Source organism: Aythya fuligula, chromosome 16 (genome assembly GCF_009819795.1).
Source record: "Aythya fuligula isolate bAytFul2 chromosome 16, bAytFul2.pri, whole genome shotgun sequence".
In the NCBI taxonomy this organism is placed as follows: Eukaryota; Metazoa; Chordata; class Aves; order Anseriformes; family Anatidae; genus Aythya; species Aythya fuligula.
Window position 1 is genome coordinate 13,789,992 of NC_045574.1, and position 12,673 is coordinate 13,802,664.

At 42.4% G+C, this 12,673-nt stretch overlaps 1 protein-coding gene across 4 annotated transcripts in view; it reads right to left on the reverse strand.

The window, feature by feature from the left end:
- Nucleotides 1–31: 31 nt before the first annotated feature.
- NKAIN4 (sodium/potassium transporting ATPase interacting 4) overlaps nt 32–12,673 on the reverse strand; it is a 49,770-nt gene continuing 37,128 nt past the window's right edge. Inside the window, exons 5-8 of one of the 4 annotated variants that reach the window (XM_032198152.1) lie at nt 12,027–12,087; nt 8,766–8,850; nt 4,288–4,384; nt 32–3,837 (exon numbers count right to left, since the gene is read on the reverse strand). In XM_032198152.1, coding sequence (XP_032054043.1) covers nt 4,381–4,384; nt 8,766–8,850; nt 12,027–12,087 — 150 coding nt within the window. In that variant the 3' untranslated portion in view covers nt 32–3,837; nt 4,288–4,380. The remainder of the gene's footprint in view (nt 3,838–4,287; nt 4,385–8,765; nt 8,851–12,026; nt 12,088–12,673) is intronic. The other 3 variants (XM_032198153.1, XM_032198151.1, XM_032198154.1) reach the window with 3 other exon arrangements.

Sequence of the window (12,673 nt, forward strand, 5' to 3'; positions counted from 1 at the left end):
AGAGGAAACATTAATCTATGCAATCCACTCATAAAACAGAAGAAGAAAAGTAGTTTAATACTGTCTTATTTGCAGGGCAGCCTGGCCTAAAACTTAGCCAGTGCCAGGAGGTACATTTAATAAAGTGGTGATTTTAAATGTAATATTCTGTCATGTAGCAAATAAAGGTTTGCCGGTACTATAGCTTGCTAACTGCAGGGGAAAAATGTCTTTAAATTAGCTGTTCTTTCACTGAATAAAAGGCTTATCTTACAGAGATCTGAGTATCTGATTCTTGTATGTGCCCTGCTGGTGGGGATCCCACAATGTCAGAGTGGAATCAAGTTGTAGGTAACACTGAAGGATGGAAATCCAAGTTACAGAAGCATGTAGAGGGAGAAACAACCTTATACTATCCACCAGTTTCCTTGGGAATTCACAGAAGATATTGTGAGGGACCTGCAGACTCCTAACCCCAAAAGAAGGGAGGAGGATAAGGACCAAGCATGCCAAGTTGTGTAAGTGGGAATAATTCTGCATCTGAATGTGACTGAGAGATTTGATACCTGTTACTTAAACACAGCTGTGAAGACTGGAGCACGAGCTCTGGAGTCGCTTGTTTAGGTCCAACCCCAGGCACTGAACAGGGTCAAAGCCTCATCTCCTTAACTTTAAGGTGTCAGGTAAATATTAATGCAGCTTTTGGCAACGATGAGAAATTACCAGCTGAGCAGTTTAAACTCTTGAACTCCGAGGAGCTGGTGGGTCTCCTGCCAGCCAGCAGCTTTTGCAGTGAGCAGAGCTGTACCACTGTGCTAAATTAAGCATTGCATCTGGGTTCAAGCTATCATTGGCTTTATTTTGCCACTAAAAATAGCAGTGAAAGCTGCATACATTTTAAGTGGGTGTACTAATCTGTGGAGGGGAAAACAGCTCAGTGTTGGATTAGTGTTATTTCCTCTTAAACTTCAGCTCCCCATAGCTGGAACACAGCCTGAGCATCAACGGGATGACAGGAGGCTAAACTGGCCAGCTATTTCTAGGCTTTTTTTTATTATTATTAAAGTTGGTTTGACTAGCAGTAGTCCCAAGCGATGCCTGTCACCAACAGAGGGCACTCCTAACCTCTGGTAAGAACCCACTTGAGCAAAGCTTTCAGTTGCTCCTAATCTCACGGCTTGCTGGAGATGCAAACAGGGAGTTTCTGCCCTAATAGAATAGTTATTGTGTAGTCTTGCAGTACTGACAGTAGTAGGTCTAGCACAAGCAGACCAGCAAGAAGGGCTGTGAGAGCATGAAGAAGGAATGTCTTTGCTAACAAAACCCAGAGGAGGTAATTAAGCGTGGAATATGATGTGTAGTGTCTTGTCTCGCTTTGTCTTCTCAGAGTGACTTTTTTCATAGCAGTTGCCAATACTAAATATTAGAAGCTCACCTGATCCTTTGTATTACTTCTAGTGAAAGGTGCGTAATTACCTGTGTTCATCATAGAATGGGAAGGGTAGTTGTTGAGAAGCTATTCAGTCATCAGTCCTGTATACAATTAATCTTTACTGCAGGATTTTGAAGTCAAGAGGCATGCTGTTAAGTGCACAGCTCTGTGCTTAGTCTTGTTAAAGTACTTAGGAAATGTTTTTAGCTTCTGTAGTAGCTGTGGCATTAAGTCTTGGTCAGATGAGAGAGTATTAAACATACAGACGACAAAATAACTTGAGGAATTCCTTTCTGACTTTGCACTACCATCTAGAATAATTCCCCTGTGTAGTAATTCCTTTGCTAAATGGTTAGTGAAACACTTCAGTTCTTCAGAGCTGAAACATTGCTTTCTCCACCACTTGTGCTGAGTTTTGTTTGTTCTCAAAGAGGGCCAGTGAAGAATGCTGGCATCTGATGGAATTTCTGAGGAAAAGATTTTTGTTAAACCAGGGAGTGTAAATTCAGGATTTTCTAATCATTTATCTGGGGCCTCTAAAATTCATTTTCCCTTTCTTTAAGTTTTAATGCAAAAATCTTGATGATGAGCACTCTTTTTCTACCCCTTTAGGGAACATCAAGCAGGGCAAGTAGGGAAGCATAATATAGGAATGGGCTGAATCAAAGTAGAGGTGGAGAAAGTGCTAAGCAGCTGTGTACCCACACTGCTATGCCACCTCTCTGAATGGTGTAGTAACTTGTGTTCTGCTTTGTTTTTTTTTTAAGTTGGCACAGCACTGAAGGTGGAGGTAGTACGTTTGGTCAGACAGAGCTTTTTCTTCCTCAAATTGAGGAAACTAGTGGCGAAGCAGCAACTCCCAGCTGTCTGTTCTGCTCCATCAGAAGCTGTGGCTTGGACTGGCCAGAAGGAAAAACACCCTTAGAAAACTTCAGGAACATGCTGCTTGTATCTGCATCTGATCAGAACATGAAATGTTTGGCTGCAGTAGGCATCTGGAATGCACGTTGCATATAAATTGTGTATATTCTATTAGAACTAATTTTATAGAACAGCATTTTGTTTCCTGGATCCCTTCCAAATGGGACAAATAAAGGTGCATCATTTTGTTGACTTTAGCACTTAATGTTTTTATTTCTTTTTCCATCCTTCCACCACACTTTCCTTCCCTAGCATGGCTTCTGGCTTGACTCCTCTGTGAAGCACTGTTCAGAAATCCCAAGGAATCTTGGACTAGGCAAGACAAAGAATTACGACAGCATGTGGAGTGTACCAGCCAAGGAATGCCATGAATGGCTGGACGAGCGCTCTCGCTGCTTGACACGTAACATGCTAGGAGATTTAGTTAACAAAACTGACACTTTTTTAATTGCTGCAACTCATTAATGCAACTTAATTACAGTTATATCACCCCTTTCCTAGTCCCTGTTCCCTCCCGTCCAAGTTATCCTATCACAGAAATGCCTTCCAGCAAGAAGCTGTTGGGACTGTGCCCGAAGTGTGGCTGTGTGGTGAAGAAAGCAGGAACAAAAATGTGATCCAGGAGGAACCAGGGGTGTTTTCCAGGGTCCTGCAGCAGGTAGCAGTTGTGCATACGGTTACACCAGTGTTAATTTAATGTGGATGGGCAAACTCAGAGTAAGCTACAGCTGCTCTGAGAATGGCTTGGCACATTGAAATGGGGCTAAGCTCCATGCTGAGTAAAGATTTGGTGCTTGTGCTAGTTTTTTTAGCTGTTTAGCATTTATAGTACTTAAGTCACAGAACATTGAAGTCAGTTCTTACTACTAAGGAGTGAATAACTGATAAAGAGGGGAAGAGAGTCCTGGGTGAGGGGAAGAAAGGGAAGAGTTCTCATCTATAACTTAAAAAAAAAAAAGAAAAAAGTGGAGGGTGTGCAAGGAGCCTAAACAACTCAAATGCAAATAGCCCTTACCTAGTTCTATACAGGCAGGGAAGACTTGAGGTTGTGTTAAGGGATTTAGGCTCTTTCCAGAACAAGGGAAAGGAGAATGGAAGAAACTAACTACAAAACATGAGATGTCCCAGGGTGTTATGGTGTTTCCTTCTCTATGGATCTGTGGCAGAAGGAAGCAGCTCCGACTTCTACTGTATCTCTTGAGAGAGGCTCCTGGTGAACTTCTTCTGCCTGAGGTCTTCAGGCCACTGCCATCTGTTGGCGAGTACCACCAGGCTATGGTAGGAATGGTTCATCAGGGCACTTGTAGAGTTAAGAACAGACTGCGTGGTCATCCTTCGGTGTACATTCATTGCATATGAAAAGAAGAGAAGGAACAACAAATGGAATGGAGTTCTCCATCCTGCATTTCCTCTGCTGGAGATCCAGGCCACAGGGGATTGTTTCCTGCAGAACCTTTGGGGTGCAAGATTTATCCATCCTCTGGCTCTTCTTTATTTACGCAGGCCTGTAGAGGAAAAAATGAGGCAGGGCATCAATACGGATCTCGTATTAAACTTGAGTTAAACTTTGAAGACGAGGACAAAATTGGTTCTGTTTTTTCCCCGTTGTGGGCTTTTAAATACAATGGGTTACAAATGAGGAATAGGACTGAGATCAGAGGTAAAGGGGTTAATTAGTGTGCAAGTTTGGAAAGAATGTTATGGATATACCAGACCTGAATATACTGCAGTTAGATGAAGGAATAGTTATGAGCTGGAGTGTTAGGTCCATGGATCTTCAGCCTTTGGAGCTGCTTAAAATTTGGTTAGGAATTTTAAAAGCTAGGGGCATCTCTGGAATAAGGTAGCTTCTTAAAGCACATCACTGCAATTTCAGTGCTGAAGCATCAGTATAAGCATATCTACTTTTGTAGCCAGCATTAAGGATGAGTGAAGGCTTTCAGCTGAAACATCACCTCTTAAACATGCAGCTTCAGGTTGATCAAAACAGTTTGCAAATTCAGGTTGATATTCAGCAAATGTTTTTGTTGGGGGGAAGGGGGGGAAGTCTACCTAGAAAGAAAAGCAGAAGGATTTTGATGTATGTAGTGTTGTGTTCTTTTTTTCCAAAGTGGGCTTAGTATCTTGGTCATTTAAAAAAAAAAAAAAAAGTTTGGAGGAAAAAATGAATCCTAAAGAAGTTTTAGTTTTTCCCACTCCCTCCCACGGTGTTTCAGTCTGGCTATTTGCATACTTGTACCTCTCAGAAGAGCTGAGAGGTACAAGTTTATCTACTGAAAAAAACACTTTAATGCAGTTTAAGTGGGTGACTGTTGTATGGGGTTTACTCCTCTAATTCAGCATGCTCACAGCTGTTTTGTGCCTGGGGCTAGCAGGCAGGCTGCAGTGCAGAAGAGCTGCTGAGGGGTTATTAAAGGAAGCAATTACCCCTGAGAGCCTTGGATCCCTAATCAAGCAGTGCCTCCTGTTGCTACCCTGTCAATACTGGTGTCTCCATCTGATAAAAGTCACACCCTTGGTTACCCTCTGGCCCTTTCCAGTGGTAGATCTAAGGGAAGCAAAGTCAGTGAAATCTGGCTCAATAAATAAAGTTACATCGATAACTTATGAGCTTTACGAGAGTATTCAGTGTGCCAGGTTGTGCCCATGTTGTGGACAGGAGCCTTACAACTGTGCAATTCATTATGGGTCATGTAAGTGTGGTGTTCAAAGGCAGGGAGATGTATTTATTATTTGTATTTATTGCCCATCTCTCTACATTTTAAGTAGAGGCTACTTCCCATCATCCAGCTAGCTCTTGGTTTTGCAATAAATTACGTACAGAATCATGTTATGAGACTAATCTGGGTTTTAACTGAGCTCACCTAGTACTGAAACACCTTGAGAGAATGATGTCAAAGGCCTGAATGGATGCAGCAGGCAGGAAGTGCTGACAAGTTATCGGATGATCTGGGCCTCCTACTGTCTTGGCAGGCATTGCAGGGTACTGGGAGATAACAGCTTTAGTCAAACTTCAAAGCTGATTGTTAACCCTTCCATGGTTATAATGTGATCTCTCTTGCTTCAAATGGGAGCTCTGTTACTGCAAATGACCAAGAAAAGCAGCCCTGATGCCTTTTGCAATGAAGCCTAAGAGGAGATGGTAGTGGAAACAGGCGTGGCCTGAATTTGGTCTTTAGGAGAGCTCAGTCTTTCCTTCCTTCCTGAAATCTCATTGGGAATGTTCTCTTTTGGTCTCAGGAGAATTACTTTGGCTTTAAATAACTGCTTTATTATCCTGTGGTTAAGTACTTTCACCCAGAAAGTCATACACTAAAGATTTAACTTCCATCAAGTAGCCTAATATTTTATTATTAATTAGTGCAATGTGGTGGTGAAAGTATTCTTACACAGAAAAACTTCCAGAAGGCTTTCTTAAGCCTGTGACTTGAAATAGGAGTTATCCCACTCAAAATCCCCTAAAGTCAATGACATGCACAACAGAAACAGTTGTGGAATCTGAAATAACTGTATTTATAGAACAGTGCCACTGTGTGAGTGGTGGAGAGGCTAATTAAGATGAAGAATCCTCAAAATCATGCGGTTGTAAGCACCAGTACGAAACTGTTATTTCAAAGAGAAATAACACCTGGCTTTTATCACTTGTGTGGCATTCAGTTAACTTCCTTGCCACTGAAGTGAAGGAGCCCAGCTTGAGATAAAGCTGGGTGATAACTGGATTACGGGCTGGAAGTATCTGCTATCAGTAACAGTGTTGGGAGGTGTTTTTTTCAACCTAATTCAAGGTAAAGGTATGTGAAAGGTATGTGAGAGCATCTTTCAGTGCAGGGGGTAGAAGCTGAAGGCCAGAAGTACGGGTGCACACTTTTAAATGCCAAATTTAGCAGCTGATAACCACGGAAGTACATTACCGAGGAACATATTCTACTTCGAACTTTGACAGTGTATTGAAAAGTTACTTGACTCAGAGGCTGGGTAGTCAATACGGGAGCAGGTCTAGTCCCAGATTTAAGCAATGCATACCAGCGTAGGCCAATGTCACTGTTCTGGGGGGCCTTCAGAGTATGGAAATCCCTAATTTGGAGAGAGAAAGTAGGGAAATATGCAAGCCAAGACAAGGGAGAGGACACAGAAGAGAGGAAGGAGTGCGATCTCACTGGAAAAGGACAGGTAAAACTAGGTTGTAGAGGGTAATGTAATTAGACAGGGAATGAATGAAAGCGATTCTGTTAGACAGTTGTGGCAACAGGACAAGATCATCATCAGGACAAACTGACTACTGTCAAATGGGGTGATGCCATCCTAAAATTAAAAATGGAAGTTCATAGCTGCAGTTAGCTCAGAGTCAGTTGTAAAATGTACTTGGTTTCATTCAGGGCTTCCATCAACAAAAAGGAGAAAAAACAAAGCACATGCTCCTGACCCCTAGCTGCTCTAAAAATTAAACTTGAATTTGGATGTGTTTGTTGTTTTGCATCTTCCTGGAAGGATATAGAATATTTTCAGCCATCATTAAATGACTTTCATGGTGGGACAAGGGCAGCTGGCCTCCAGTGCCCCATGTTGTAAAACTCTATAGCATCGTTAGCTGAGAATCAGGTAGGTATCTACTGGTATCTACTCCTACTCCCACTCCTGCATGTGGAAGAGAGGCAATAACTAGTCTGGAATAAACAAAAATTAGTGTTTGGCTGCTGTGAAATTTATAGAAGGTCATCTTATCTACTCCTTAGCAGCTGTTTTCCCCTCTAGTTAGTCAGGAGAGAAATATTATATTGTGCTGGCAGAAGCTATCAGTGTGTGAGTGATGGTCTGAACAATGGAAATGAACGGAATTAGCCATGCACTTCAGTAGCTTACCATCTTATTAAGACCCTTGTAAGGAATTTTTACATTGCTAGCTTCTCAGTGGGGATTAACATCTCCCCATACAGAAAACTTCATAATTACCAGCTTTTTTTCACATATGGAATTGTCATTTTAAGTAAAAAAGCAGCCCAAGCCCCGTACTGTAAAAGCACACCGCTGCGCCAAGCCAATAAATCAGGGAGCTGCCTACAGAAGTTCCACGGCTTCTGCAGACTGTAGGAAGTTCCATCCCACTGTGACAAAATGAGAGGGAAATCAATATTTAATCTCCTGTAGCATCTCTTCTAATAATGCTATTGCACCCCCAAAGTTACAGGGAATTTAACTGCTTTGCAGCAATGACTTATTCTTCTGGTCTTGTGCTACGTTACAGGGCGACACCTACAGATTTATCTGCGGGTAGTTTTTCTTCTTCCAACCCCACTTTTTTCCTCCATCTTCCCATCTTTCTTTTTGGCAGAACTCTCTACTAATATTATTCCCCAAAACAACCTTCCTGGGTGGCTGCTTTTACAAATTCCTGCAGATTGAACTGCCTTCTGGCAGCTTGATGCAAGAAGCATTGAAAAATCACTCTTATTGCTGCTTTAAACGGATAATGCTAGCCTTTGTTTGAGATTCTCAATAAGTACCAGCTTTAAACTGGACCATGTAGAAGTGCACTTCTGTGCCCTCAGCAGTGGAAGGAGAGGAGCTGAGGGCAGAAGCAGGACTTCAACAACAGCTCTATTACACTGGTGTGAGAGGAGCTGCTGAGGCTGCCTCCCTTTCCTGCTCCCCCCTCTCAGCTGAGCTCTTGGGATGGCACAAATAAAGCTGCTGTTCTTGTGGGCAACAGAATTCCAACACAAATGAAACCTGAAGAGCAAACTTGCCCTGTCCTGCATACAAATTAACACTCATTTTAATTTGCTGGTGTGTTAGCTTTGCTCCTTACAGGCTTTCTAGAAGCATGGGCAGATACAGAGGGAAACTGTTACAACAATCAAAGTTCGATGTGCTGTTATAGGAGGATGCCCAGTGATCAAAACTGCGTGGATGCACAAGTCTAAGTTCAGTTGTGACTGCCCACAAAGCTGAGATATGGCTTAAATAACTAGAAGCTGCATTTATTTTACCCTGGTAGAGATCTGTCGTTGAGCCTGACATGCCATAATTTAACTTTAGGATTGAGAATCGTACTCTGCTGTCCCTCTGGCTTATTCTCAACATTCACTTATTCTCAGCTTCCTCACAGCTCCTACCTGTACCTGCTCAGGCAGCATTCAAAGCCTCTCTCTGCTGAAAAGCATCCAGCAGCTTGTTTACAATAGCATCCTGCAGCTGGCCCAAGTGCTTCCTATAAACCTCACTGCCATCAGCCAAGCTTTGCCCTGGAAACCAGGGGCTGAGCAGAGGCAGCTTCACCCCTTCTGGTGTTCTGCAACTTGTTTGTTCCTTCCATGCCTGAAAAGCCTGCTGGAGAAATCAACCTGCGAGGAGGAAAAACCCCAAACCAATGGCACCCCTGAGCCATCAAGCTCAGAGGCATGCACAGCCTCTTAGCGTAGGAGACGATACTTACAGGTATGTCTGCTTGAACAAAAGGTTGGTGGGTTTTTCATTGACATGGTAGAGAGGAAATGGATCAAATCCACCAATGAAATCAACTGAAAAAAAAATCAGAACTCAAATAAACAAACAAACATGGCCAGAAAGTTGGAAGGAAATGAAAGGAAAAGTCGGTTCGTGTCATGGCATAACACAAAAATCAGTGAGAACAGAAAAATGATTCTTCAGGTATGGATTGCCAGGTGGAAAGTTCTCCCTCTTTTCCTGGATGGATCCCCAAGGCTGGACAAGCACGCCAAAGAGGAGATTCGGCTAATGTAGAACCCAAAGCAGAGAGCTAACAAAAGACCTAAACCAAACAAAAGCTCCAGAAAAAATGAGAGGACCTCCCTCAGCCTTCTCGGGTATTGCTGCCACGCTGTGACTTCACAGGGAAGGGAGCTGCCAAAGCCTCGGCCGTTCAGCAATGTGCTGAGAGAAGGAAGCTGGGGGCTGGCTCGTGAGTAAATGCCAGCAGAGAATTTGGCAGCACAGCGGTCCCCGTGAAGGTTATATACTGAAGTGGGAATTTTCTTGCTCCACTTGTCTTTCCTGCAAGACAGACGACAGCAGCTTTGGAGAGCTGTGAATACCCCATTGTCTGCAGCTCTGCTATTTTTCAGGTCCCCTCTGCCAGCTCCATTTCTTTAAATTGTATACAAGTCGGAACAATGCTTCCCTTCTCCAGTACTCACAGAAGGGCGATGTAACTAAACCAGGAATGTTTTAAGGGACAACTCCCCTTAGTAACCATGGAGCAGTTTTCCAAGTCTCTCTTAGTTCCCCTGAAATTAGGCCAAGTCTGCACTACCAAGCTTGGCCAACACAGCGGGGTCAGTGCGGGGATGTGGTGCAGTTTGTGATCGACCTAGAAAGCCCTGCAAAAACGTTTAAAACATATCCAGCTTAGACTCCTCTCGATGCCAAGTTAGAGCATCTTGTTTGGAAGTACAAAAGCTATCCCATCCATATATAACTGGCATGTTATTAACTATATAAATGCCTGTTCATTTTCCTTTCCTGAAGGTGGCACTATAATTTTAGATTTTAGCTCTATACTTTTTATTAAAAAAAATATATATATATTAGAAAGAATGTTTATTAAATATATAAGAAGTGAAAAAAAAACCCTCTAAAAATGTATTTAGAAACCCAAGGAGGATGTACCCTCACAAATTCCATCTTGATGGGTAGCCTCATGCTGACACTGTGGTTCTGGAACAACTGTGAGTTAACGGGTGAAATCTCTAAAGATTCTAAGCAAACTGGGGGGATCCTTCCCAGCACTTCCAGTGAGATTGAACTTTACTTAGCCACTTAAAAAAAACTGTGAGTATTTTAAAATTGAAACAGTTGGCAGTTTTAAAAGAACAGATGCTAACTATATTACCTCAATTGTGCAGCATCTAAATTAGGAAGGCTTCTTAACGACATGCAATTTACAGTAACTGTCTGTTACCTTTAACAAAGTCATCTCATCTCAGCACCCAACCGTGGAAGCACCCAAAAGCCAAGTCTCTTAAAGAGAAAGTCTGAGCTGTGGTTCTCTGTTGCTACCACCAAGACATCTCAGTGCATCCGGACACCTGAAATACTCTTGCCCACGGTTCAGTGTTAGTAGGTCCCTACTGCTGTGTTTTCTCATGAAAATCACGTTAGCATGAGCTTCCTGATTAATGTGCCTCAGCACTTGTAATTACTTCATGCTGCATATCAAAGGAACATTTAAAAGAAATCACAAATGGAAGAGAAAATTAAAACGCAGCTCAAATTCGTTCGGGTCACTGGAAGGATCTACCACTGTGAGTGTGAAATATTGATGGTTTGTCATTGTTAATTATTCAAGCTGGCATTTTAACTCCAAGCTGGGAAACTGGGAGGAAAAAGGAATTTGTTAGTGGAAGAAAAAATAAAAAGTATCCTGGAATTAACAACCCTGTGTTTCTAGATAATACTTCCTTCCATGTGATTGCCTCTCCTACCAGATCCCTCCCATAAAAATGAGCTCTGTCAAGTTACTACCTTGCAATATTAAAAAGAGTCTCACAATTCAAGCTATTTAGCTACCAGAAGAGCTATCGGATATTTTTTAAAATATTACTTATAACAAAGTGCCTTCACTAAGTGGAATTCCAAGCTCTGAACAAATAATCAATAAAGCCAGCAGAATGAGTTCAGCCGCACAGGAAACAACAGCAAAACACGAGGACAAGTCAGATAAGCAATGCAGCTCATCTCACCCGTATGAAATCAACATTCTTCACATACTTTCAAATAGTCAGCTCAAAGCTGTTATTTTTCAGCTACCATCCATGCCAGCTGCTCTTTAAAACAACAGAGCTACTTGCACAAATCTGACAAAAATCTTAAGGAAGTGATATTTGGGTATAAAGCCTCTGAATCAGATCCTTACCTGGAGAGAACTGGCCTAGACCCACTGATTTCAGTAAGAATATTCCAATTTAAACATTCTGAATTCAAAAACAGAAAGGCCAAAAAAAAAAGCAGAACTCACATTTATTTGATCCCTACACATCCATTCTTTTGTTTGCAAAAGTATTGGTCTCAAGAGGATATTGAGAGGGGCAGTAATACAGGTCCAGGCTACAGGTGCCTGGATAGATCCCGCAGACCCAACCATCCTTATGAATTCTCTGAATTTTTGCTCTTTTCTGACCCATCACAGTGAAGATATGACACTTGAGAGAGTTGTCAACCAAACACGAGAGTCAGCTCCATCATCCTTCCCGTAATTCAGATGCAGTGCTTCCTCTGCTTTTAAATTAAGTGGTCAGGATGGTTCCTGGCAAGAAATCTCATGCTCTGCTTCATCCTCAGCTTATGGCACATGATACTCAGCAGGTGGCCCAGCTGAGTACCAGGCTTTGCTGTAGTTTCTCCTGCTTAAATTTCAGTGGCATTACTCTTCAGCTATAGAAGCCTGAGAACAGAAGAAGCTGCCCAGTTTCTCTGAAGCCTAGCCTGAGTGAGTAGCTAACACCACGCTTTTTTTGTGTTGGAAGAGTAGCCAGATTACAGCATGTAACACTTAGTGACGTGGGGAGAAATATCACACAGTAAAAACGGCTGATCCTTGCAAGGTAGGCAGGACCACATCACATAAAGGGAGAGATGGAAAGTAGTCTAATGACAACTTGTTCTTGATAGATGAACATCTGAGATAGAAAGCAAATTTAATAAACCCTTTCCAGGGGATCTGTTGATAAATACTTACAGCTGTCTTCTTCTTCTGTAAAAACACTAACAACATAACAGGCGTAGACAAAGCCCACCAGCTGGAAAATAGAGAGAATAAATCATTTCAGCATCAATCTTATACGGCTGGTCAAAACCCACTTGGCATGATGTTAGCAGCCAATATTTATTCTCCACTTGGCAGCACTACTGTAACGGTGGAGCCAAGTCATATTGGCTGTGAGGTAGGGAGTACAGGTGGAGGCTTAGAGGAGGACACTGCTGGGAGCAGACTCAAAGCTCAAAACTTGACCCATCCTCACCTTCAGATCGCGACCCGCTGTCACTAGAATGGTTGGCAAGAACATGGGCTGGCTTTGTTGATATTGAAACTAAGTTTATGCTTTCTAAGTGCTAAGTTCATGCTCTGTAAGAAGTGACGGGGATGTAGGAACTGAGGGAACGTTTTAGACAGACCTCTACATACAGGGATAGGTTTTATTACCAGAGGTTCAGGTTTTATTAACAGAGGTTCAGCTCCTCAGCTCTGTATTCCTGTGATAAGGGGAATGAAAGGGAAGAGAAATTACACTGGTGTAGGAGCAATCAAAAAGATGTGAGCAGTTTTTATGCAGATGAGGTGGAAACTTAGTTAACCATGAGAACAGTGCTGCACTGGCAGCAACG